The following is a 21,411-nucleotide window of genomic DNA, read 5'->3' on the forward strand; positions in this document are numbered from 1 at the left end:
CAGATGCGTCCTGCACTCCTTCCTGGCCTGGCTGGCGTGTTACTGTTTGAACTGGCTCAGTGCAGACATTGAGGAGTGAGGCCGCTGGGGCCCTCCCCCTGGAAGATAGCTACGTGGAAGGTCCTTTAACCTGACAGTCACTCTACTTTTAAATTTTATTTTAAATAATCATAAATTATTTTTTTTAATAAATAATGTGCTGCTTAAAAATGAGAAAAGTATATACTGCATCTTTAAGTAATGCACTTTGCTCTCTGGGTTTCTTTCCACTCCACCTTATTAAAGTGCATTAATTAAAAAATAATGAACCACTTCTTTATCATTATTGTTCAAATAAGTCCAAATAATATTACTATGAAGACACTACACCACTACCATTAGTACTGCAATCTAGCAGATTAACTCAACATCCTGCTCTATTTAATACTGTCCAGCAGAAGAAAAGAACTAATTTCAACTTTAAACAAACTCACAAACAAAACAAAAGGAAGCAAAATCTCACCACGGCCCTTCCAACAAAGAACAGGAGCAGTTTGCTGAGCTGCCAGGCATCAGTACTGTGAGGGAGGAGGGATGAGGGCGCAAGACGGTCCCGTACTGCTCTTCAGGCAACAGACACTGCCTGGGTGGGGAGCAGGGGTGGAGGAAGGTCCCTTCGTCCTCAGTCCAGGATCTGGCAGCTGAATCAGCGGCTGTGAAGCCGGATCTGTCTGCAATCAAAGGCACGTGTGGAAATCCACTCCCAGCAAAGGGTGAGTCCTTGGGGAGGCCGCTTTGGCCTCTTGAAACATCAGCGATTGAAAGACACCACCCAGAGTTGATGGGGACTTTATTCTCTCCCTTCTCTCTTCACAGGGGCACTGCCCCTCGAGAAGACCAGGTCGGCTCCTGGCCCAGGGATCTTTGTCTTCTCAGGCGCCTGCGGCATCACTTGCAGGCCAGGGGGTGGCTGGTGGTATCTGCCCAGTGGGGTCCCTCGGCCCAGGGTCGGGGTGACAGCTGCTTCTCCACAGGCCACGCATATTCGGGTCCTGCCCAGGCAAGAGAACGAATGCTGCCCCTCTCCTGAACACCACGCCCCTCCCCGGGGAGGGCTTTACCCCACTGAGGTTGGGCAAGGACCAGGAGAGCAGCGTTTCCGCTTTGCCACGCCTGGGACCAGGGCTTCTCCAGCCTGAAATCCCTCCGGCAAGTGCCAAGATCCGGTACTGTCTACACAGTGGATACCAAATGAAGCGACTTTGGATTGTGGAGAGGGAAAACACAAAACAAACCAATCTCTCCACAAGAGTACGACAGAAAGGCCATCCACCACCCATCCCATCCCATGAGGCTGACCGCCCTTGGGCCCCCAAACAACCCCTAAAATAAGACCAAAACCCTAGGCCCGACAGAGAAGCCCCAAAGCAATACACCTCTCCCAAAACATGCAAAGGAACTGCCCACCCAGAAATACCTAAAATAAAGTCTGTGCAGACTATGAAAAGATCGACGGCTCTGCCCACCCCCTCTGTAAACCCCGGGGGTGGTGGTCCTCCACCAGGCTGTCCCAGGCAGGGCGGCTGGCTTCCAAAGGCCAGCTGCAGTGATGGCTAAGAAAGGCGGTCCTTGCTGGCACCGGGGAAACTGCCGTTTCTTCAGTTGGCCCTGGGACAGCCTGAGCTCACAGGGGATGCGTCCGAGCCCCAGGGCCAGTGGTGTCTCCGACCACACCCACCCATGGTGGGTGGCAGTAATCCCTGGGAAACTAGCGTAATTCACGAACACAGATTAGGATGATACAAGGGCTACCTCTGGGGGCAACATGCCAGCAGCTGAAACCAGGCTAAGCAGAAGCAGGGCACGGGAGGCCCCCACAACCACATATTTTCCAGATTTGCAGCCAAGGCACAAAATAGGGTTTCCCACACGGCCTGTCCCAAATGGCGCCAAGTCCGTCAGCAAAGCCCCCAAGGTGCACATGTGGGGCTCAGCTTTCTTGCCTCTGGTCCCAGGCTGCCCCTGCCCATTCCCCTCCCTGCTCATTGTGGGCACCCCTCCCTGCCCCAGACGTTTTCAGCTGGGGGACAGCCTGGAGGGGTGCATCTTTGAGGTCACACATTCTATAGGTTTAATGTTGTCCTCCCCCACCCCCTCCCATTTTCCCTTTCCCTTTGTCTTATCTCACAGCTCACCCACACTAAGGCTGGAAGGACCCACGGCCCCCATTAGTTCTTCTTCTCTAGGTAGTTGGAGGGCACCCAGCCTTTGAAGGGCTTCACCCCATCCAGGATCTGGCAGTACCACCAGCCGTTGGGGTTCCTCTCCAGGACCTCCATGGACACGCCCTCCTGAAAGCCCGCTGTCTCCTCATCCCCCTCGTAGTCTGCGATCGAGACGTACACATCTTTGAGGTTGTTGTGGATGAACTGGGACTTCTCAATGGGCTTGGGGCGCACGGGGGACACGGGGATGCCGTTGCGCTGGGTGGGCAGGATAGGGCTGTCTGAGCCCTGGCTGGCGGCCCGTTCGGCCAGGCGGCCCTTGGCCTCTGCAGCTGCTGAGCGGGCAGTGCTGAAGGAGGAGTTCCGGCGGACGCCTCGGAGGCCGTCGGTGGCTGTCAGCGACTCGTTCCTCCGTAGGGCACAGGACAGGTTGCTGTCCTTGGGTGGTGGGGACACAAACACCGACTGGGGCCTCACTGCCACCTGCCGCACACCATTCCTCATCTTCACCGCCCCGGCGCCCGAGGTCTTGACAAAGCCCCCAGGAGGCTTGGAGGGGATGGGTGGTGTGGCCCTCTTGTTTTGGTTGACGGTGTTCAGCGCTTGGACCCGCTTCTCGATTTTTTCCAGGCTGTCTGACTTGCCCTCATTCTGCTTGCTCCTGGCAGTTACTGTATCCAGCTCTTTGCCTAGGGGGTCGGGTTGCTCGTTCTCGCCAAGCACCAAGTAGTGGGAGGGGGCCCAGCCCTCCAGGTCTCCAAACCTCACATACCACCAGCCGCTTTCCAGCTTCTCAAGCACCTGCACCTCCACGCCTGCGGGGAAGCTGATCTCTGAGTCCTGGACCTTCTGGTAGGCACTACATGTCGTGTAGGAGGTGGCCTGCCCTTCCTGCCCCTTCTTGGTGGAACATGACGGGGTGGTAGCCGGGAGGGTGATGAGGTCGGCCGAGCCTCTCCTGGACCCCTCATTGGGGCCCTCGAAGGCTGTCTGGGGGGGCAGTTCCGAATCTTCGCTCTTGGAGCCCTTGAGGCCACCCCGGAGCTGACCTGTGGGCCTCAGCTGGCGCCGTAAAGTGCTGATATCCATCTTCTCTTGACTCTGGGACTCTGCGCGGTTCAGGAAGGGCTTGGGCCGAACTGATGGCTTGGCACGGGCACAGGAGGTCAGCCCAGCCTTCAGGTCAGTGTCCTTCTTCACCCCAACCTTAGGAGTGCCGCGGATTCCCGCATCCGAGGCAGAACGGGGCTTCAGGTCCCCACTGTTCTTGGACAAGGATGAGGAGGAAGAGGAGGAGGAGGAGGAACAGGTGGTGTTGATAGTGATGGATGAAGAAAAGGAGGCTGAGGAGTGGTTCTTCCCCAATTCTGCCTGGGCATTCTTCTCTGCTTTGAGCTTTAGGAGTGATGACGATTTGGGGGAGCCTGATTTGGGGGAGTTTTTCCTGGCAAGGGACAGCGGGGAGCCGCCTGGAGAGTCACTGTCGCGGGAGGAGCGTCTGGCTGACAGGGCATCCTCTGCACACGGCCGGAAGCCCTCGTTCTCATAGATGGTCTCTTCCTCCAGGGCCACGTCCTCGGCAGACCCACCCACCTTGAAGTGGGCACGCTGCAACGAGGAGGCGGGCGAGGGCCTGTGGGGCTGGGCTGGCCGCCTGTCCCCCGAGCCACCATCTTCTGTGGGCTCCTCGCTCAGCTCCGGCTCTGAGTCAAAGCCAAAGGCAGGGATGTCATACTCAGGCTCCTCGTACTTGAGCCTCAGCGGAGAGTCCTGGCTCTCGCCAGCGCCCACTGGACCCTCCTCGGCCTCCTTGGGCTTGCTGGGTGGCGCCGGCGGGGGCACCTTGGGCCGTGTTAGGGTGCTCGTGCGGCGGCTCAGGTTGGGCTTCTTGCGCTTATCAATGTACGACGCTGGGGCCCAGCCCTCCTTCTCACCGATCTGCACATACCACCAGCCGCCTGAGTTCTTGTCGATGACCTAGGGAGAAGGGGCGGACAGGCCAGTGAGCTGGGAGGATCGCTGTTGCCCTAAGATGTGCTAGGCTAGGAGCTTCATACTTTGGCTCTAGGAGACATTATCTCCATTTCACAGATGAGCAAACTGAGCTGGGACCTAAATCAGTAAGTGATGGGTTCTATCATCTCCTGGATCGGGGGAGCTCCTACTCTCCAAGGGCCACCCTCCAGCTCCTCCAAGTCAACACCCTGGTCAAGCTAGTCTCCATTACTAGATCCTTACTTCTCCTCCTGCTGAGCTAATACACTTAGAAGATACACTGTTCCCAGTCCCTACAAAACCCAACTCGCCATGGACCCATGTGTACAAAAGACTGCCATTCTACCACTGCCATCCTTGTTTCACTCCCATATTGCTAGGTCCTCCCTCAGTGACCCTGGAAAGGGTCTCTCAGGTCAGAAGAGAACAGGAGGGTGCAGGTGAGTGGAACTGGGAGTTAAGGCCTAAGGCCAGAGCCTCTCTGGTTTGCCCACTGCCTGTGGTTACTTCATAACATGTGGGATCCCACTGAAATCCCACTAGCTGAAGAAATTTCCAGTGGAATGGAAAGTTTTCAGTCATTTCCATGTTAGTATAAACTAGTTCAAGGAGCTGCCTTCTTAACTTCAATTTGAGATTGGCTAAAGGCTATGAGTGTGGTTGCTGGTTGTTCTGAGGTCCATTTGGATTAGGGAACATAAATGGAAGATGCAGTTGGCCTTCCATGGTGGCAGGTTGTATATCCATGGATACGGAGGGCTGACTGAATTGTGCCATCTTATATAAGGACCTTGAGCATCCCGGGATTTTGGTAACTCTTGGGGATCATGGAACCAATTCCCCACAGATACCAAGGGACAACTGTAATTTGGGACTGTGGGACATTCCTAGAGGAAGAGGTCCCAGGGAGGAGAAGGGAAGCACAAAAACATTAGCACTGGGGGAAGTGGGGCGAAGGAGGGAGGACAGAAAGAGACTACCAAAGGCAAGCCCTGTGTGAGGCCAGCCCTCTGCAGCCCCCATCCTTCCTTTTGTCCTATATTCCATCCTTCGCTCTGCCCACTCCATACTCAAAATTTATGCCTGGGTGGATCCTCAGTATGAGAGTTCTCTTATATTATGAGCTTTGTAGGCTCTTCTGGAAGCACAAGCACCACGGAGAGAATGATTTCTCCTGAAAATTTGGTTCAAAGTTTCAGACATGTGCTGTAACACATTCACACTGGGAATCACCCACTTCACTAGACAGAGACTGCCCAATTACTTGTCTGACAGTTTTACAGGTATTAACAGGATTTAGCTTCATCACCACACAGAGCCACTCAGGAGAAATGACTGAGTCACAGATCTTCTCTGGTCCCAGGAATGCCACGTTCAGTGCCAGCCACAAAGCAGAGTTTCAGAAATGCTAGGATATGGGCCGGGAGGGAGCATGACAGGGTCTGTCACTCCATTTGCAGAGAGAAATGATCAAAGCCTGGGGGAGAAGCGACTGCATCAGATGTCAGAGGGGCCTGTGGTGTGGACATGGCCAGAAGCCAGGTCCTCGGTATCTTACTTTGGCTGCCTGGACCACATTCTTCCAACAACAGCGCTTCCTACTGTGGGTTTTGCGGAATTCTGGCCCCCAGGTGCACCTGGGAGAGGATGTCTAGGCAAAGCTGCCTTTTCTGGTCCCCTCTTGGAGACACACAGTGACATCCCCATATCACAGGCTCTGAGAAGTTATGCAATTCAAACAACAAAACCGGTTGGATTTTGTTTAACTCACTGTCTTCAGAACTCATTCGATCCCAGAAGCCCTTTGTTTCAAGGCGCCCCAGCACAAGCTCCTGTAATGCTTTGGGAAATGCTGCTGTGAGGGAGCTGGGTGGAGACACGAGCCGGGGTCTCTAGTCCTGGCCATAGCACTGACTGGCTTTAGGCAAATTTTCATCCCTGCAGGGTCTTGTTTCTACACCTTTCCTGCCTGCCCTCAGGAACGTTGCCAACAAGACATAAATGGGAAACATGGTAGGTCTTTAACCAGCCTGAGTTATAACCCTTCCCCTCATGGCCCAAGGCTCACCTCTGCCTTCTGTCCACCCCGAAAGCTGATCCCATCAGAAATGCACGACTGGAATTCCGCAATGGTGTAGTACTCGACCTCAACAGAAGGGGGCTCTGGTGGCTTCGGCAGCTGGAACCCCTAAGGCAGAGAAAACAGTGAGCAAGACCCATCCGGTCAAATCCATAATAGAGGCAAGTGTGGCGGTTACACCAGTGGACTCAAGTCTCAGGCTGTCTCCCCAAGAGATCCCTTTCTTGACCAGGCTCTCTAAGAATCAATCCCTAGGAGTCACTTGAGTCAATTGTCTGAGCTATCAAAATGATCATCTAGTTATAAATTTCCTTCCTTATATCCTTTGGAGTCCAATTTTCAGAAGCCGCAACAGCCAGGTCCCAAAATGAAAGTTAAGAAGCTGAGAAATTGTTGTAAGAAAGCCCATGCACACTGTCACACTGTCTCCTGGAAGAGGAGAGTTATGTCCTTGAGTCTCAGGTGAAGTGCCACCGGGGTGACACCTGGCTGCAGAGGTGGGATGGGTGTAAGGGGCATGGGGTTGGTGAGAAGAGCCCTTGGTCTGTCATCATGATGATGCCAAGTGGTCAGGCAAGCACAGAATAAAGCTCAGGATCCTTTGCCCTGGGGTGGGGTGGAACATGCTGGGAAGCCTAAATGTTTCCTAGAAGCTGGTACATCAGTATCTAAGCCTGACATGTGGGGACGTTGTAAGCCTCAGTCACCCATGTTACAAATGTTTGTTGTGTGTCTACTGGGTGCCAGGCCCTGGTCCAAGGCACCAGGCATCCAAGAGTAAACCAAAAGGACAGCCCCCTTGTCCTTGTGGAGAGGACATTCCAGCTTCAGCCCGTCTCTACTCTGGTGAACACGGACTTGGTGCCTCCCCATTACTCCCAGTATGTCCCGGTATCAGTTAAAACAAAACAATTTTTATTAAAAAGGTACATGTGTTTGGGAGGCTAGAGAGGGGAAAGCAGCTGTAGTGTAGCAGGAAGACCTCAAAAGACCTCTGCCTTGCAGCTGGACACACGTGGGCTCCAGTCCCAGCTCAGCAATTCACCAGCTGCATGGCCCTGTGTAAGGCCCCTGACCTCTCCGAGCCTCAGTCTCCTCATCTCTAAAATGGAACTAACAACAGGGTCATGAAGAGGACCACTGAGATAATGAACATAACTTCTGGTCCAGCCAGGGGTATAAGAAGAGCTCCATAAATAGAAGCCAGAGCTGAATCCTCTTCCTGATACACTATACTATTCCTCTTAACCTGCCTCGTCCTTCAAGGCTCAGCATGTTCTAATCCTGCCAGTCACAGCCGGGTCACCTTGGGTCAGAGTGAGTGAAGGGTGGGAGGAAGCTGGTTTTGAGGGACCAGACATGATCCGGTCAACTTTCCCCACCTGGTGCCTGGCCCTGCAGCTGTGCATGTGCGCAGATGAGGCCCAGGTCCCAGCCTGGCCGGGACCCCCAGCCAGTGAGAGGCAGCCCTGCCTGGCTGGAACAAACAGCTCTGCCTCAGCAAGCCCTGCTTTTGGGAGGCGTGGAAGGTACTACCCCATTCTTGCCAAAATCAAGTCTGTCTCAAAATAATCAGCTGGGGCTGAGAGAGATGGGAGGAAAGAACTCGGCAATCAGCTGTGTAAAACGCGACGGGGAACAAGACAGGAACTCCACTCAGGCTGATGGCCAAGGCAAAGATGTTCGCATGTCCAGGGGCCAAATCTTCAAAAATCCCATTTACTGAAGGCCCACTCCTCCAGTGACAGCAGTTGTCCCCCTCTCCCAGGCAGATGTCACTGACCACAGTAAGTATTGTTAAGCCCAGATGTGACTTCGAATCCTTGTTCGTACACAGTGCACAGAGAGCTGACACAGGAAATGGAAAGCTGATGGCCAGCCCTCTGCACACAGCGTCTCATCTCATCCTTACAGCAGCCCTGGGAGATGGCTGGCACTGTCCTCAACTCATAAATAAGGAAACTGAGGCTTGTGGAGAGCAAACTTGCCCAGGCGCTTGCTGTTCCTAAGTGTCAGAAGTGGAATATGAATACGTGCCTAGCAGGCTCGAAGCCCTGTTCTTTCCACTACATCCCACTGCCCTGGGTAACAGGTTCTCAGTTCTAGGGCTCTCAGCCTGTCACCAGCATCACTGCTGCCCCGAGCCCCAGCACCCTGAGTGCACATCTGCCTCCCTGATGGTCTGGATGCCAGGAAACCACCCACAGGAGCCAGGGTTCCCAGCAGCACTGAGCCTCTTTGAGCTTCAGCATAAGCCAGTCCCTGCCATTTACCACCCTTCTCCCCTGAGTTTGAGCCCTGGTCTGCCCTCTGCCCTCCCAGGCTCTGGCATCCACCACAATCCATCAGATACTCCCAAGCAAGGAAGGCAAAGCTGAAGGGCTTCCAGGCTCTCATGGACAGCAGCCCCACTTCCAGCCCCTGGCAATGCCCTGGCCGGACACTCTTGCCAGCCAGTCTAAATGTTTATGTCTGCCAGTGTGGTGGCGGGATGGATTTATTTAGCTTTGGAGTGCAGTGTGTTTTTGATTACAAACTGTCCAGCTAGGCCGCAGAGAGGCTGGGATCCTCAGGCTTCCCTCCCTGCCCCCAGCCCCATGAAGCTGGAAGCCTCAGCCTGGCCCTGGGGAAGCTCTGGGCTAACAGGCTCTGCAGTGGGACAGCCAGTTAACGGGGGCTGCTACCATGCCCCCAATGCCAGAAGAGGAACAAGGGAGAAAAAAAAAATTCAACACACATACCAGACTGGACTCTCTGCGAGGTGGAGGCCTTGTCCTTAGGTTTGGGGAGCCTAGCAGAAGAAACAGGGCTTCAGAAATCCCAGCCAGACAACAGTGCCTTCCCCACCTCCCCTGGGTGTGGCCGCCTCCTGACCCTCCTGACCCTGGAAAGTTCCTGCTTTTGTCCTGCATTTATGAAGAACTCATGCTCTCAGCCACTACTGGCACTACACGTGGGCTCCTTCAGTGGGAAGCCACAGCCCTTTAAGCTTCCTTGGCTATGTTTCAAGGGGATCCATGAACCCTCTAAAATGATGTGCACATTTGAAAATGTATGAACATAGAGGCATTTTTCAGGGGAAAGGGGAGATAACTTTATCGGATTCTCAGAGTTAGAAGGAGAGACCATGTCTATTTCTTGTTCCCTACTGAATCCTTAGAAGCTAGCACAGTGCCAGGTAAGAGGGGGCACCCAAAAAACGTTTCCCAAGTGATACTCAAAAGGTTTCAGGCACAGAGCTAACTTAACCAAGTTTAGGACTAAACTTAAAAACAGCTTTCCTCCAGATTTTAAGGGAAGCTCGTCTCTCGTAACAGATTAACCCTCAACCATAGGCATCATTGTGCCAGAGATGCTAGAGAACTGGAGGGACCAGCAGCTGGTTTCTCCTGTAAGAAAGGAGACTCATGAAGAATGCCACTTAAAACTGCTCGTGGAAAGACGTACAGTCACCCTTTCAAGTCTTTTAGGTTTCCAGTAACTGGTGGAAGGAGACAGGGGAGGATGGCTAAGACTCAGCAAGATGTTCCAGCAGCTGTCACTCAGAAGGCAGCCTTGCGTCGAGGGCCCCCACTGCACAGCCCGGACAACTACACTTCTCTGCAAAGTGACCCTTCCTGGCTCTCTGCTAGAGGAGGAGGGAGTGCTACCAGGTTACATACTCATGTAATATCTCTTCGGTAGAGGAGCTGGAAGGAACTGCCTTGTACACTCTTGTAATTAGCATGGGATAAGTTGACAGAGTGAGGCTGGGATCAAAGGTCTGTCTGCATCTCAGGAAGAAAATGATACAGGGAGCATGCACCCTGCTCTGGCTTTTCTTGTATCTTATGCCCCCTCTCTAAAGAGCAGTGCTGTGAGGACCCAGGGGTCAGAGACTCTTACTGATCTGGGCCCTCTGAGGGGCAATCCTGGCCACGGCTGGGGAGCCCTGGGCCAGCTTGGAGACGGTCCTCTCAGGGACACCCAGGGCGCTGCCATTGGAGGCGTTGCAGAGGATGGGCAGGCTGATCTCCTTCTTGGCAATGGGGGCTTCTGGGCCCTCGCCTTCGGCAGGCAGCGCCTCCTTGTCACTGGACGCCTTCTTGTTCAGCAGGTTGCTGATCTCCATGATGTTCCCGATGATCTCCACTGGGCCTGCCAGGTTCTTCTTCCGCGCCGGCAGGTCGTCCTTGGCTTTCTTCAGGTAGGACGCTGGCGCCCAGCCCTCTTTGCCCAGGTATCTGCGGGGAGGAGTGGGACACAGCGTCATGAGAGCCCCCCTGCTAGGCCCCAGGCTCTATCTGGCCTTGTCCAGCTGAGCCTTCTCTGCCATGCTCTGCAAGACACTTGGCAAAGCCATAACTCTGGACAGAACTGGAACTGAGGGCAGGTGGAAAAGACACCAGAACACCATTTCTCCCTCTTTATCTCCTGTTCTTTGCCTGATCTCCCTTACTGTGGGTTCCCGTCATTTGCAAAGTCAGGTAAGCATGGGACCTTGGGATGAGAAGGCTGCACAAATTTGGGGTTGCCCAAAAGGTAGGCTTTGCAATGGCCTGCTACCTCACCACAGCAGAGGGCAATTCTAGAGATAAGAAATGAGAAGGTGTATAGAGTTAAATGCCCAGTCAAAAAAGGAAGTACAATCAGACAGGTGAAGAGGTAGCAAAAGTGAATTAGGAAACCTGAGTCCTGGTCTACAGTACCTTGGACAGGTCCCTACAAGTCAAGTTTTTCCTCTTCTGCAAAATGCTGGGATAGAGTAGCTGCAAATATTCATCCAGAAGGACAGACATATTGCGACCAACGAGGAAGATGTCTATGAAGGAAAGTGAGTGAGTGTGGAAAGCATCGGCACTGCTGCAGGAAGAGCAATCGGGTCAAGTTCACAGAACAAGTTCATACACAGACCAATGTTTCAAAGTAGTGGGGTAAGGACGGATTATTCAGTGAGTGATCTAGGGACAACTGAAGATCCAGATAGGAGAAACAAGTGAAACTCTGGCCTCACAACTGTGTAGCAAAATTAAAAATGCAAGGCGTGAGTATCTGCTTCATCTTGGGGGTTGAGAAAATCTTTCTAAATGGAACTCCAAAAGCCGAAAGAAACCATAAAGGAAAAGACCAAATAAAGCACATGACTGGATAAAATTAAAGCCTTTGGTATGGCAAAACAAAAACAAAATGGAACAAAACAAAACAAAATGAAAACAAAACCAAAACCCATAAATAAGAGCAAAAGGCAAATGACAGGGCTGACTTAATTTTAGGGGATTTGCTGACTTCTGAAAACAAGCTTTTCCCCTTTCCCTTCATGGTGTTGAGCTTCGACTCAAACTCACTGGGAGCTTACTTCCCGGTCCAGTAATTGCTGGCCAATGCCCCCGAGTCTGGAGTGCGATGTCCTCGCCTGCTCCCAGCTGTCAGACAGTCCCCTCTCCCCTGCCTCTCTGAGCTGATCTTGTTTTGGGGGGCTCATCAGGTGGGAGAAAAAGCAACGTGAAAGTTAAAGTTTCTAACGTGTCTGAGTTTTGCTGGAAAGCTCAGGTAGGAGGTGGCTTCTCATGTTCATTTCACATGAATGTGCAGGCAGGCTGATTCAAGCTTCCCCATCTTTACCCCTGTTTTGGGTCTTGGAAGGCAGGCATCAGTGAAGAAATGGATGGGAGTCAGGGAGCTGGCAGACAGAAGCACAGAATTTCAGGGGTGGATGGAACCAACTAGTAAAGATGCCTGATCTTACATATGAGCCAACAACCAAGGCTCAGACAGGCAAAGCAAGTAGCAGAGGGTCACAGAGCTAGCTGTCAGCAGCATCTGGCACTGGTGCCCTTCATCTTGGAGAAAAGATGAAGATGAGCCTGAGGACTACTGCAGGTGCTCTTCTATGAGCGCATGGTGCAGAGATGGGGGGCGGGGCTCACAAGAGTGATGGTCAGGACTGGCTCCCATTTCAAACCCCCATGTGCTCCTTTGGTGTTACATGGATAAAATTAGATTCCAGGCAGAGAGATGCAAGGGAATCAGGAGCGGCTGTGTGTGTTTGGGTCCAAGTCTGCTCACATCTGCTTTCCAGCTCTGGAGCACAGAATGACTCCAGAGGGAAGCAAACTGGAAAAGGAGGATGGAGGGAAAGGGAGGGTGTGTGTGGGGGTGGGTAGGGGGGGAGAAGAAAGACAGGAAATAAGGATCAACACGGAGCCTGGGATGCTGGGAAATGGCATATTTAAGGGGGTGTCTGGCAGCCTTCTTAAGGTGGAATCTTTTTAGTTGGGTTCTATCAGTTGAAGCTCCCACTGGCTAAAAGGCTAAGTCGTGGGGACAAGAGGTGACTAGAAGAGCCAGCTCAGAGTGCTTCTGTTGGTCATTTTAGAAAATCAAAAAATCCTAGCAGCCTTGTAGATAACCTCTGGGTGAGTGGTTCAGGTTACCAGCCTGCCAGAATGTCCACTGGCCTTCCCACACAGACTCGTGGTGGCAGGATTTGGGGCTGGGCTCTAGGTTCCATTGCTGAGAGAACAGGAAAGTCTAGGAGCAGTGGATTTGGGCAAACATGTCCAGATACACAGTCCTGTCCCACCTAACAGGACAGAATGGGACACCTCAGCCCTCCTGACTGCTGTGCATGGAGCCAGGAGCAGGGGTGTCTATGTCCTGCCAGGTCACACTAAGTTTCCATCCCATGTGGCTAACGACCTTCATCCTACCCGTCACCATAAACCAATCTTAATACCCTCACTGTCTGCCGTGGTCTAAGCAAATGTCTTGTGAGTACCCCCGTCACCTGGGTAGATCCTGTTCCCTCTGACAGCTCAGAACATGCATGTTGCCCACAGTGGTCTGGGGAGGCAGTCCCCACAGCCCACGACAGGGAACTCTGTCATCTAGGTTACAGGCAGAGAAAAGAAACAGCAAAATCATCATAGTTGAGCTGCTTCCAAAGGATCCAAAAACATTTCCTGCGAGCAAGGCCCCCTGGGGGGTGCTGGCTGGTCTGGGAGCCCCAGGGCAGAGGGGTCTGGGGGCAGAGATGGGTAGGGGAGAGGTGGGTAAAGCCCGCAGGGATTAGTTTGCTTCCAGGAGCGTCAGGAAGCTCCCAACTTCCCTACCCACTCCCCCAAATGGATTTCTCAGCTGGGAAGTGTGACTAGACCCGAGGAGAGGGAGGGGCAGAGCAAGGGGCCTCTGAACCAGGACTGGGCTCAGGCCTCACTTCCGCCCCAGCTCTAGTGACCACGTGAGCCAGCGGTGCAGTGAACAGCCGCAGGCCAGAGCCTGCATCTGGGGCCCCCGGTGCTGAGCCGTGGGCAGCAGGGGCTGTCTGCTGGGACCCCAGCAAGGCTGGTGGACGCCAGCGCTCCAGACAGCCTGAGATGCAGAGCACGCCAGGCAGCCAAGGCCGGACGCAGAAAACCAAATTCAGATGTGCTGGACCCTCTTGGCAGATGCACCGGGAAGGGATTGCACCACTGCCTGCAAGCTGAGCCGGGGCCCCTGTGCCCCACTGGCTGTGGCTCAGGCTTGGCTTTATGTGTCCCGGGAGGGGATCTGCAAGAGGAGTGCTCTCTGTCAGAGCCGTTCAGCTGTGCAGAGCTGAAGCAGCCAAGCCAGGTTGGGAGCTCAAAGCTGCTGTCAGTATCTACCTGCCAGCTGGTGCCCATAGCCACACTGCTCCCCAGGGCCCGCCTGGGGGCCAGCCTGCCAGGGGGCCACCTCACTCCTCTGCTGGGGCTCCTACCTGATATACCACCAGCCCTCCAAATTCTTCCGGATCACCTCCACGGTGACGCCCTTCTCAAAGCCAATCTCGTCCTTGCTTTGGCTGGTGTAAGGCTGCACAGTGACGTACTTCTCCTCTGTGGGTGGTGGTGAGAAGCAAAAAAGCACAATTATTTGAGGCCGGGGTGCAGGTCCTCCTTCCTATCTCCCCCTGACCTGGCCTCACTTAGCTGGTGGCCAAGGTGCACTGGGTCAGCCTCTGGCTTTTCCAGGAAAAGGAAGAAAAGGGACCAGGTCTTACTGCTGCTCCCAGAGCTGGGCAGGGCCACAGGCGGCCCTGCGAGCCACAGGCAGCATGGAGCTGGCTCTCCCAGCCCCCATGATGGCAGCCAGGCTACAGGAGCCTGGAGTCCTCAGGGCCCCAGAAACTCCCTGGGAGGAGGCCAGGGCTACAAGGAGCCTGGCCCTCACGGGGCCTGAGTCAGGAAGTCTGAGAACAGACCTGGGTGTCAACTGAGTGTCTGGAGGCCCCACAGCGTGCCCTTCCTTCCCTGAACCTGCCACGTTCCCGTCTGTGCCCCAGACTTGCTCTCCTAGCCCTTCTCTTACCTCAAATCCTTCCATCAATCTTCTGTCCAGCCTTCTGATGGTTCTAGGGGCACCTCAGGGATGCCTCCCCTGACCACTAATCTGGTCACCTGATCATGGCATCTCCCCAAGACGATTCTAGGAACCCACATTCTATGGGAGTGGTTATGTGTTTTGTTAAGGGTCCAGTGGCTTAGTGAGCAGTGGCCACGCTGAGTGCAGCATAATCAGGCCGGCGCTCACAGGGCCCTGAGAGGGCCACCATGCCTGTGTGCCTTCTGGAGGACAGTGTGCTGAGTAGACCTCGCAGCTGAGCAGGACCCCTCAGGGAGCTGCCTGCTCTGATCTCACGGTGGGATTGTGAGCCCTGTCCAGGGTTCCCAGGCACTGGGCAAGAGGCACCTGTGGGAGCAGAGGAAGAACTTGGGTAGCAGGTCTGGGGAGGCTGGGCAACATGGTTCTTCCTGGATCCCTCCAGCCTCTCTTCTGGCAGGGCCCTGTCCTTCCACATGAGTCCTTGCTCAGGCTTCTAGGATGGTGAGTCTGCACCTGCTGGAGACAGCTGGACCCACAGCTAGCTGGCCGCAGCCTGCCTGCCTCCTGCAGGGAGAGCCTTCCCAGAGGACCAACTCAGGAAGGAGCACGTGGCTGCACCCCCACAATCTGGGAGAATGAGCAGCAGAGATAGACAAAGAAACTGACCTCCTGGCATGCCCTTCAGGAGGGTCACCCTTAACCTGTGCTGTCCCCTCTGGCCTGAACACTCCCTGGGGCTGAGACAGCACCTGGGACACAGTAGGAATTCCAAAGGGACTATGGATGCAGAAATAGGCGGGCTAGGCCAGCACACTGAGTGGGAGACTTTGAGCTCAAAATAGCAGGATGCCGGCACAGAACGCCTGGATCTAAGATGCCTGCCCCCTGCCTCCTGGCTCCCATCTGTGACAGTCACCCCCTGGACTCCTCAGCTGGACCCCAACGGGCAGCCTGCCTGAGCCTCAGGCAGCAGGCGGGGAGGGGGCAGCTGCCACCCCAACCCCCTGCTCAGGAGGGCCATCTGTTCATTCCTCCCTGGATTATCAGGGTCCTGTCTGTGGCCCTGTGCTGGGCGGGGAGAGCTGCTCCCTTTGGGGTGGAGGTCGCTGCCCTGCCAGGCTGCAAGGACAGAACTGATGGGCTGCTGGCAGAATCTGAAAGTCTGCCGAAAGGCAAAAGGTAGGTGATGACCACTGGGAGTCTCCATAATTCAGCATGCTCTTCTCAATGCAAGCCTTTCTCAGCATCAGCTCGCTCCTGGAAGCGTTCAGATTCCAACCCAGCCATGCTGGGGAGAGCTGCCAGGACCGCCTGAGAACCTGGTCCGGCCAGATTCTGACTCGGGCCTTTGAGAAGTTCCGTGTCTGCAGTCCAGCCCTCTGTGCTCCTGCTGTTCCTGGTCTTGCTTCATTTTCCAGTGGGGCACGCTAAATCCTGGCCCAGGCAGTGGCCAGAGGGGCAGTGCCAGGCCCCAGGGATCCAGAGTTCTGAGGCTGGGGTGAGCCTAGCGAGGCCTAGGCGCCACATTTTGCCTTTGTTCAGCTGGGCTATTTTTAAAAGCCTGTGGTTCACACAGGAAGCCATCATTAAAGTTCCCCTAGGTAAAGTTGATTTTGCAGAGAAAAATTGCAGACCCTCTCTGGGGAAGATCAGAGAAGCCCGGCCCTGTCGCATGGCAGAGGACAGGGCCGAGACTGTGTCCTGTGGGCGCACCTCCACAGCCCCACAGTGTGCGTGTGGAGGGCAGAGTCCTGGGGGCCATGGAAGCACCCTGCTTTCCCCTGGCCCTCCTCGGGTGGGTCAGTTTTACTCAGGAAAGCTGAGCTGTTCCTGCACAGAGCCCTCTTCTTGATGGCCCTGGTGCTGACATGAACACAGATGTCTAGGACTTCATACTCGCAGGGGGATGTGGTTGGCTAAGAGGCTCATCCTGCCCTGTCACTGCTGGTTTCAGGAGATGAGAATTCAGAGTCCTGGTCCCAGGCAGGGAAACTCTTCCAACTCATCTGTTTGGGGGCTCAGTTTTCTGCCACAGTTGGCTCAGATGACAGAAGTGTGAAGTTAGCTCCAGGTGGACACGTGCCACCGGGGTCTCAGCCCCCAACTCACAGGTTTCCCTGAGGGTAAAGCAGAGCCCCTCCACAGATCTGGGGTCACAAACCCCACCTTGGGGCCCAGACAGATGGAAATGGCTGGGGGTGAGGGGGTGCTCTCATTTGCATTGGCTGGGGTCTCTAGAAAGCAGACCCCTTAGGAATCAGAGTTGAGGGGAGAGGCCTGGGAATTCTCAGGGGCACCTTTCGGCTTCTGGGAAGCGCTGAGGCCGTGGTCACTCTGATGTGCCCAGGGAGGGCTGACCAGGCTGCCCACCGGGTGGATGGGTGGCTGGGGGTAGGTGGACAGGCCTGTTTTGGTTGCGGAGGCAGGGGCTGGAAATCCCTGCAGTTTCCAAACCACAGACGCCTCCTCTTTCCAAACACTTTCCCCTCCGTCAGCAGTCTCCCTGGCTCCCCTCCCGGCCCCTACAACTCACCCAGCCCCACTGCAAGAGGCCTTTTGATTCCAAAGGCCTGGTTGGCTGAGGGAATGGGGGAGTGGAGGCCCCGGGAAGCACTGCTTTTCTCTTGTCTGGTTATATATGACCCTCTGCCTGCTTCCCCTGTCAGCTTGGCTGTTTGCAGCGAAGTTCCTCCTAGCCAACTTTCTGCAAGTTTTTCTTGGCTGTCTCATTTAACTTAGCGATAAGACTGGGAAATGGTGTTGTTTAGGTCTCTGATTTAAGAGAGTAAGAAGTTGTGGGCCTGCATTTGCTTATGTATTTGCATATGTATGGATGGCCGCAGACTTACGCATTTAGTTAGGTATCTGTGTCTACTTATATTATTGGACGTTTATAACTGTGAATATATGTGTGGTATAAGAGTTAAGTGTCTGAGAATGCATACGAAGTTATATGTGTACTTGTGGGGTGGCTGGGGCGGTGTACCCATGATGTGCTTGTGTGGAAAACGCGTTTGTGGCTGTGTAAATAACGTAAACGTGGAATGGTCTACATGTGGTTGTATATGTGGACTATACATATCTGTAAGTAGCTGTGTGCCTGGGACCTGGATGTGCAGCTGTGGGGGGGCTGGATGGGACAGTGTACTGCAGCCACCCCCGTGGCTCTCAGGGCTGTGTGCTGATGGTCATTGTGTCTGTGGGTCCATGTGGTTGTGGAGACAGAGTTGTGTTTGGGGATCAGTGGGTGACAGTGTTTGGGGCAGATGTGGGAGGGGATAGGGGAAGGCCAAATCTTCCTCTCTGCTGTTTTTCCAGGCAGTGTTCCATCTCTCCTTTGTTGCGAAGGCTCAGGGCTGTGTCCCCACCTGGCCCCCCAAGCAACGCTGTCCCACCCCTCCCACATCCAGGGTGGCTTTTCACGTGCAGCCTGTTCTTGCTGCTTGCACGATCTGGCCCCCTACCCTGCGCCCAGCACCCAACCCGCACTCCACCCTCAGGACAAGCTGGGCTCCTCATGGCCAGTGCTCTGAGCCTGATGCTGAGCCAGCCATGGGTGATGGCCACCCCAGAGTCCAGGCTTGCTGCTGCCCAGGGCTTGGGGCAGACACCAAAACGGTTTCACAGTCACTGAGGAACAAGCTTTGGGGATGGAGTGCGAGTCATGGGGCATCCCTGCTATTCTAGAAAAGCCAGCGCATAATACACACCCTTCCAGCTGTGTCGTCACTCCAGAGCACACACCCACTGCTCTCCTCCAGGCAGGAGACATGGGCCACCCACTGGCCTTGGGGCTCTGGAGATGTTTAGAGATTTGTTCAGAGGACAGCCCCTAATTTCCCTACCTCCCAAGCTCCTGAATGTTGGAAAGGTCCTGAACCAGCAAACGTCTTGGTTCCCGATCAGCCTGTGTGGCGGGCCAGGGACCTCCCTGGAATCGTCTTGATCAGGCTACTCCTGCAGACATAACAGCTAGTGCTGAGAAGCTGGAGCCCCTGGCTGGACCGACACCATCAGAGTGTGTTGGGGCTGTGCCCTGGGGCCAGGCGGGGTCTGGAGTTTGCTCCCTCTCTAGTTTCCCTGGAGCTGGCTGTGAGCTGGTCCTTCTTCCTACTCTGTCCTCCAGCTTTGGCTGAGGGAGCCCCTTCTCTGAGGAAGGAGGAAATGAAGGGCAGGGGCGAGTGGGACAGTCCAGGCAGAGACTCAGACACGCTCAGTTCTCTTAATCTGCAGTTTCAGGGCAAATCTGGCCTTTCTTAGAGTCCAGCTGCCCCCACAATCCTGTCTGAAGTCACATGACCCTTGACCCCAGGATGTTGGCAGAAGCCAGAGCCACCCCTAGTGTCATCCCAGTTCCCAAGCAGCCCCTGTGCCCACCTCCCCCTCCCGGCCAGCTGCAGTTGGTGAGAGGAAAGAAGTCTGGCTGGTGAACGTGAGTAAGGAGGCCACGAGGCAGAGAGAGACAGCGCAGAAAGGAGAGGTGTTGGTGAGCATGCGCAAAGCGGCAGCTGTGGGTGAGAAGCTGGCTCCCACGGTCACCTCGGCTGTGCTGCCTGTTGACCATCCCGCCCAGGGTCCACCGGCGATCCAGGCGCCGCAGATGGGCCTTGCGTCTCTTGGACACTGGTGTGGGAGGTGGCGATGGAACACGTGGCCGACAGGAACCGGCGGAGAGAATGGAGATGTGGATGAGATGGGAGGGATGGGGAAGGGATGGAGGCAGGGAAGGTTTGCACCCCCAGGTCTTCACCACCTGGACTGAGCCCCAGTGCACACGCCTCCTGGATGGGCACAGATCGGACCAGTGATACCACTAGTAGGTGGGGAATAACTCAACCAAAGCCAAACCCTGTGGGCAGGTTATGCCCCTGAGCCTGGAAGGGTCTAAGAATTTAGAATCCCAGCACCTGAGAGGGGAAAATAGTCCTTGGCTCCAGCCTGGTGCAAGGACGACCCTCAGTTGCAACCTCAGAGGGAGAACACTGCTCCTGCCACTGCTGGGCAGTGATGGCTTCCAGGAGGGTGTACTCGCCACCCCACAACCTGCCCCCTGCACCGGCTCACATCCATCTGTCCCCCATCCACTCACTCAGCCAGACCTGCTTGTGAACCTGTCACCATGAGCCAGGCACCACGCCTGGAAGAATAAACATGTTCAGGAGAGACGTGGGGTCCCGTCCTTGCAGGGCGTATAGCTCTCACTGTCCTGGGCTTGTTTGTGTCTTTGCTTTTTCAGTCATTCCCATGGATTGAGTCTGTTGAGGGCAAAGTCTGCATCTCTGCGTCCCCAGGGCCCAGCACAGGGCCCGGCACGTGGCTCACCCCTCAGACGTTGCTGAGTGAAGCACACACAGGGGGACGCCACAGGCCTTGCTCTGTTCCTTCCCCACATGCCATCCTCCGGCTTTCTGACAGCAGAGGACCTGCCTCCCAGCCTCTCACCACTCCACACCCCTTTCATCTGCATGGGTCCCCTGGCTGCTGTGGACCCACTCCACACACCTCCTGCCTTCCTCTGGGACGCCCAGGTGGAACGGTGGCCCCCACTTCCTGGCACCGCAGGAGGGGGTGCCAGGCTCCCTCTGGGGGAGGGAAGCCGGCAGTTAGAGTCAAACTCCAGACACACCCGAGCCAAACCCCACCAAGGACTCCTGTGAGGTACCTGCTTTTCTGGAGGGAGAATAGCCTGTTTGACCCGCTTCTTATAAGCAGGAGGCCTGGACAAAAGGTCAGGGGTAAAGATTCAGTCCTGGCCCCACTGCCAGGTTACTATGTCACCCCGGGCAGGCTGCCATCCCTCCCTCAGCCTGTCCCCTCAGTTGTCTTTGGGACTGACATCACCTGCCCTGTGTGAAATGAGACAGGGACTGAGTGAGCTCCGAGGCACAGAGATGAGGTCCTATGTGAAGCCAGACCAGGAGGAACTCGGACAGCTGCCCCCCCCTCCCCGGTGTATCCCCCTGGTTTCTCTGTGGGCAGAGGCACTTCAGCTGATGCCCAGCCTGGGGCCACCTCAGCAGTAAGTGACATCTACCTGGTTTAAATCAGGTACCAAGACGATCTCACTGGCGCCTCACAAAAGCTCCGTGCAGTCGGCAGTCTCCTCATTTTAGAAATGGGAAATCGGGGAACAGGGATGTGAAGGAACCTCAAGTTACACACCTAAGTATCGAGGCAGCAGTGAATCCAGGTGGTCTGGCCCTGGTGCCCAGATTCTAGAGCTTGTGATGTGGTTCTTCCCATCAACCCCACGCCACTGAGTCTGCCAACAGTGGGAAGGCTGGGGCGGGGGGGGGGGGGGCAGTGCCAATGCCAGCCCACCAGGGACAAAAGGAGGTCATGGCCAGTTGCTGCAAGGCACAGGGGGCAGGCAGAGACCCAGGCTCCAGTCTTGACTCTGCCACTAACTGGCCTGAGGGCTCTGGAGGTGACAATACTCCAGGCCTCCATTTGCTCACCTCTGAGAGGCGGCAGCTGTGATGGGTCACTAAAGCACCTGCCGTGGTTGGGCCTGGACCCTCCTCAGCATCATGGATGAGAGGGTCTCAGCCTCCACCTCTGCCCTCCTACCCTCTACTGGTAACATCTGTGACTTCTACACAGCACGCTTGGCTTCAGGACAAGCACGAACATATGCCAGAATGTCTGATGATAGAGATAAAATTAACAGCCAATTGTCTCTTTTCTTTCCAAAACAATGGAACATGATTTGTTAGGGAAGCTTTGATGGGATGAAGCCTTCCAATTTCCGTCTACAGGGCTCAGGGGAGCTACATGGGATGGCCACAGGTCTGGGGTAGAGGTGGC

General features: G+C 55.0%; 1 protein-coding gene across 6 annotated transcripts in view; it reads right to left on the reverse strand.

Moving 5' to 3' along the window:
- Positions 1 to 2,136: 2,136 nt before the first annotated feature.
- SH3PXD2A (SH3 and PX domains 2A) overlaps positions 2,137 to 21,411 on the reverse strand; it is a 223,065-nt gene continuing 203,790 nt past the window's right edge. For 4 of the 6 annotated variants that reach the window (XM_031461689.2, XM_031461688.2, XM_031461692.2 and 1 more), the window contains 6 exons: positions 19,144 to 19,227; positions 14,000 to 14,117; positions 10,165 to 10,502; positions 9,021 to 9,070; positions 6,268 to 6,387; positions 2,137 to 4,181 (listed from right to left, as the gene is read on the reverse strand). In XM_031461689.2, the coding sequence (XP_031317549.2) occupies positions 2,208 to 4,181; positions 6,268 to 6,387; positions 9,021 to 9,070; positions 10,165 to 10,502; positions 14,000 to 14,117; positions 19,144 to 19,227 (2,684 nt within the window). In that variant the 3' untranslated portion in view covers positions 2,137 to 2,207. The remainder of the gene's footprint in view (positions 4,182 to 6,267; positions 6,388 to 9,020; positions 9,071 to 10,164; positions 10,503 to 13,999; positions 14,118 to 19,143; positions 19,228 to 21,411) is intronic. The other 2 variants (XM_010987121.3, XM_064488383.1) reach the window with 1 other exon arrangement.

The sequence above is a fragment of the Camelus dromedarius genome, chromosome 8, assembly GCF_036321535.1.
Source record: "Camelus dromedarius isolate mCamDro1 chromosome 8, mCamDro1.pat, whole genome shotgun sequence".
NCBI lineage: Eukaryota > Metazoa > Chordata > Mammalia > Artiodactyla > Camelidae > Camelus > Camelus dromedarius.